The 5,515-nt window shown below is 42.7% G+C and overlaps 1 protein-coding gene across 7 annotated transcripts in view; it reads right to left on the reverse strand.

Annotated features, from left to right (window-relative positions):
• Nucleotides 1-446: 446 nt before the first annotated feature.
• Nucleotides 447-5,515, reverse strand: part of meis2a (Meis homeobox 2a) — an 84,679-nt gene continuing 79,610 nt past the window's right edge. For 5 of the 7 annotated variants that reach the window (XM_035673944.1, XM_035673943.1, XM_035673946.1 and 2 more), the window contains exon 13: nt 1,384-1,423. Coding sequence is in view for 2 of the 7 variants with exons in the window: in XM_035673948.1 (XP_035529841.1) it covers nt 1,107-1,423 (317 nt within the window). In the remaining 5 variants the exon portion in view is untranslated. Of the gene's footprint in view, nt 1,424-5,515 lie in introns of all 7 variants that reach the window. The other 2 variants (XM_035673948.1, XM_035673949.1) reach the window with 1 other exon arrangement.

Here is a 5,515-nt window from a genome sequence, read left to right on the forward strand (position 1 = left end):
AATGCTTCTCCAGTGCCACAGAATCAACGTTTGTGTCAGTATTGTCCTTATGGCAAGAGTGTTGATCCGCAGATAAAGAAGCGCCGTAGGATGTTGCTTTTCCACTATTAAGCTTCCTTCAATAGGCTCTTACCAATGAGAGTCCAGGGTACAAAAAAATAAAATAATATTAAAATAAAAATGTATAAAACCAACACAATCCAGTGCTTGGGCAATTCAAACAAAGAACTTTTTTTTCCTTTAAAACCTACAGGGCAACATTCATGTCATGAACCAATCAAAAAGAGGGGCATGACAAAATGTTCAAAACTGAATCTTCTGGAGAGAAATCCGGTGTCATTAGCAGCCTTGTTCCCATCATGCCCTGTTCTTATAGGGGGACAGGAACCTGTATTGCCTCCTGTGGTTTGAGCCCAATTTTTGAGATGTTCCATCTTCCTATATTGTTTTTTTTTTCTTTTATAGTGCTGTGCTGCGAGACAGTTTCTCCTCCAGGAAGGAGCACACACAGTGTGAGAGAGAAAAGGTTAACCTTTAATTCTAAAACTAGCTCAGGAAACATAAACCATGTGATCAACGAAAAATGCACAAGTTTTAACTTATTTATCTATACTTTTTATACTACAGTAGTTATAACTCTTGGAGTCTTTCTGTTGTTTCTTTTTTAAATCTTCCAGAGTGATTTTATTTTAGAAGCGTCACATGAAAGTGTACTGAACATGTTTATGACGGTGTGTGAGTGAGTGTGCGAAAAGTGTGTGTATTTGAGTGTGTGCGTCTGTCCATTCTTTGCACACGTGTATGTCAAAACATCCTCTGTTGATCTTTACCAAAAGCCCAAGACTTTACAAAGTGTTCTTGTCAGCTTGGTCCTCCGTTTGGATGAAAGTAACAAAATTGACAAGTCTTAAAAAAAAAAAAAAAAAGAATTATCACAGCTCATCTGGAATTCTGTTTCTTTAGTGTCAAATTCTGGTCAAAAGGGTTCGCTTTTTATTCTTAAAAATAGTCTCAAAATAGGATTTATTGTGGGCTGCTGCTTTCTTTTTTTTTAAACTGTTTTCTTGTAGTAGCTGCTGTTGTCGTGGTAGCAAAGTTCCCTTATACTATTGGGCATGGATGTCCAGGCCTTGTCCTCCAGTACTGGGGTCAATGGGAGTGAGCAAAGGGGGTCTCTGTGCAGACATGGTCATTCCTGGGTGCGACGAGGGTCCTCCATGCATCAGCATGGCGTGGTGGTGGGGGTGGTGGTGAGGATGGTGGGCGTGGGGGTGGTCGGGCAGGTACGCATGGAGAGGGGGTCCGTGTCGGAGCTGGGAAGGGTGAGAGGTCATCTGATGGGGGTTGGTGTAAGTATGCGGGGCCATGCTCATGCCCATAGGACCGCTCTGAGGTACGTACTCCCCTGGCATGCCTGGCAGACCTGAGAGAAAGAGAAGAAAGAGAGAAATGAATTTACGCTGTCAATAAAACTATTTTCTCAATGCACTTTGATATGCTCCCTCTACCATTAACAAGCCGTAATTCAATTTAAAAACAACAAAGAGCTTAGCAGATTTTTATCACATTGTACAGCGCTTTTAGCTTCAACAAGTAAAGACAGACATTATTGCACTGGGCTATTTTAGGCTATGGTGAGTGGTTTACAATGCCCAATAGCGTTGTGGTCAGGTCTCAGGTTGGAAAATGATCCTCAGTCATCCACAGACACTGTAGTCCTGGAGGATGTGAGGAAAAACCAACCAGCCGTATTGATGTGGAGAAGTGCTAATACTTTTACAAGTGGAACAGTCAATTCCCCAGCTGACTTTAGTGACAAACCGAACACGCGCTCTCTCTCATGGGGATTTGCCTCTGTGAACATATTTGATTTAGAATCCCTTAAAGAAAGTTATTAAATAATTTAGAACTCTGTTAGTTTTATCACCAAGACAGTGAGCATTAAAGGCTTGGTTCTACCCCTGATTGAAAGGATTTTTTACGCAAAACAAAGTAGTGTTCTTAGCTGCATGTAGAGTGGGTTTTGGAAGTATAGAAAGAGAGCAGCAAAGATAAAAGGAAGTAAAAAAGAGATAAAAGAAAGGAAGAGCAGGTGGGGCATGATGTCCCTTAAGGTAGACACTGCTTCATATGTGTAGAGACCTCAGCATGCTGGCATCTCTCATACTGTGACAGAACCCAGGACTGAGAGCTAGCTCAGCAGTGCCACTATTTGGCTTTTCACACGGCTGTTAGTTGTAACCAGAAAGAAAAAAGGTAAGATGTTTGGGGGGGGGTGCGCTCCTGGAGCCAGGGACTGGAGTATGGGAACATGGCTGGTCCAGAGGCCTGGACCATGGGGAGAGAGAAGTGAGAGCAGGGGGTCCCGCTGGAGCCAGGGGGCCTGGGTCTGGGATTGGGTCTGGGCCGACCTGCTTTGTAATGTGAACCCCTGGGGGATTAGAAGCTGTAATAGGAGGGGAGAGGTCGCTGCAAGGTCACTAGGCATGCTCACTCTCTGCATTCCTCCACCTTAGTACACTGCAATTAAGAAATTACACTGGAGGGCCCCGGTGAGGGGAAGAGGAGGAGGAGGACAGAAAGGAGAGAGGAAAAGAGGGACAGCAAAGGCCAAGATTAATGACCAGTCTCATTGGTTGAAAGCTGTGCCATTTTCTAATACTCCCCTTCCATGTCAGTTCATTTGAAATGCACATGTTTGTCAGAGCAGGTCTCTTAAAACCTCACTACTGGGGTCATAAAATAAATAAATCATTTGGGGTGTTGGGGTATGATGGGTGCCCTCACCTCCATATAACCTAGAGCAGCTCCTGTTAAAAGGCCCAGCAGATGTTTTTGACACTGTAAGCTGGTAATCTCCAGTCTTGTAAGCTGCAGTCATTCCGTTAAGTAGATCTGAGACCCCCCTCCTTTATTAACAAGAGTGGTAAAACCATCTGAAGACAATAACTGAGGACAGACAGACTGGGCCTCTCTCTCCATCTCTACATGCCTGCCTCCCTTGCTGGCTGTGCTGCACTCTCTGTTATGGCACAGCAGTCCTGCTCAATGGCTGGCCATAATTAAGTACCAAATATACCATATTGTGTGGCTGTGTAATCAAATCAAGAGAGGATAATATTCCTCTGTATTAAGCTATTAATGTAATTGGTCATGAAGCATAAAGTATGTTACGTAATTAAATAGTCTCAAAATTATAGAGCCCTATATTAAGAATTAGCCAACCTGAGCAAATGTTGTCTCTGTGTGGCTGTTTTAGGGAACATTGCTTCCTGATTTTTTTTTTCTGCTGCCATTAGCAAAGACAGGAGGGGATGAGAGAGTACGAGCGAGAGACAGAGAGAAACAGAGGAAGATAGAGAGAGAGAGGAAGCAAGGACTAGAGGGGTGAAATGATCTCTGTCGGCAGAATTGCCGCTGTGACCCTTTGGAAAATCCAGTCTCCATTTACATATAAAGGGTTCTTTTAATCAAGGTAAGTGTTATTATATTGTGCCTCATTGGGCAAGGGAGTTTATGTGTTAAAATAAAATCTCTTCTGCCCTGCCGCCTTTGGGATGTGATATGTCTTGATTTTTCAAATGTCAGCACTGTGGCACTAGCGGGAGGTGGAACGACCAGCTTAATCAGACTGCCGCCATTAGGCTGTATAGAGTTTGTGTGTGTGTGTGTGTGTGTCTGTGTGTGTGTGTGAGAGAGGAAGAGAGAGGGAATAACCACAGAATAAAGAGCTGAAGTGAAATTTGAGGGGTAAAATCAATTCATTTTAATTTTGAGTTCAATTTTGGTCAAATTGACACACATTGTATACGTTCGTTTACACAGGGAACTGAGAGTTGAAGAGTCCGAAGCTAAGGAAGCTAATGTAACTTACTAGCTGTGTCGCACCATTCACATTTACTTAACCCTCCTATAGTATGAGTATAGGCTGCTTCACAAAAGAATGGTTTACAGAGGGTTATGAGACAGGGGTTGATTGTACAAATTTGTTTCTTGAATAAACTGTGAACTTATTGCAACCAAGCTAGCTGTCTTGCTAACTGAGGCGTAGCTTACAGAGAGTTGCGAAGCAGGAGGACCTATTGTGGGCGACCCCGGGGAAAGAAGTAAAAGTCTTATTCCTTTACTTTATAGACAATGTTAGGTTACTCATATTTGGAGCATTTTGAATATTATACTCCATTTCTGCCAATAGAGCCTCCTAAATGTTACACACTGTCCGTGTAAAGCAAATCCAGTGATTTCTCTATAAACACATTTTGTCATAAAATAGCTGTTAAAAACATTATAAAAGACTGGAAACTATGTGGTACTGAGTTGTTGAGTTTGAACGTTTTTTGGGTTCAGGGTCTTTTGGGCGGGGCGAAAAGTATCGCTCGATGACGCACTGGAGCCACCCACGCTGTAGTAGTATCATCGGTGGTTCTCTGCAGAGCAGCTCGGTCACTTTATTTCATTTTCCGAAGGAGGATGCTCTGAGGAAGAGTTGGACCAATTTTGTGAACAGCTACGTTGATGGAGAGGTGAGGATCAACACCAACACCCCTGCTGTGATCATTTTACACCTGGTAGTTTCACCAATTTACATCGGAGACAACTGGGGTTCAGGGATGATCCGTTGTTACTGGTGAACCGAGCCGTTCGTCTCCCTCCCCGGACTTCATCCTCCCGCCCCACCGAGACCACGCCCGCCAAGTGTAAGTAACTCTAAATTATTATATATAATAATGTAATGACACACTAACACACTGTTAGTTAGTTATTAATAAATTGTCACAAGTTATTAATACATTATTAATAAATAACTAAAATATTATTTTATAATAAGTCAACAGAAAAACAGAATACGTCATCTACTGTTATAAAAGTCGATTAGAGTCCTTAAAACTTTCTTACAAAATGTCATCAAGCAGGTGTGGGTGTTAATAAACAGACAAAGTGTTATCCTGCAAGAGGCTGAACAATCAAACCAAAAGTGCTATTCATGGCTTACAATAAATAAATAATAAAGCCATTTGTTATAAACCTTAGTTCTTTATAAAAGGTGCCTTATGAGAAAGTGCTACAGTACCTTTCTGTGTTCCATACACTTGTTTTTCTAACAGTGGTCGCATACTTGCAAATAAAGCTAATTTGAATTTAAGCCCTCACAGTAAACTGGTGAAGTGAAACTCGTTACACAGGCTGTACAAGACTGCAAAGTACTGACAGAACAATTAATCACACACACACACACACACACACACACACACATCAGCGCACACAGGAGAAAACATTGGAAGGTGCCTACTGTGTGTCTGCGGTCCACTCAGAATAAAAAGAACTCCAACTCAAGGCTTCTTCAGTCTGTCCTCTTCCCTTCAACACACAGTATCTGTCCGCTTCACAGCCACTGGAAACTAGTAATGTGTGAGTGTGCTGCACCGTCATTCATACACCATGTAAGTGTCATCATACCAGCTCTGACTCAAGAGGAATAAGCACCCCCCCCCCCCCCCCCCCCCCCCCCCCCCCC

This window comes from Morone saxatilis, unplaced genomic scaffold, assembly GCF_004916995.1.
Source record: "Morone saxatilis isolate NCDOM2014 unplaced genomic scaffold, NCSU_SB_2.0 Contig3, whole genome shotgun sequence".
NCBI lineage: Eukaryota > Metazoa > Chordata > Actinopteri > Moronidae > Morone > Morone saxatilis.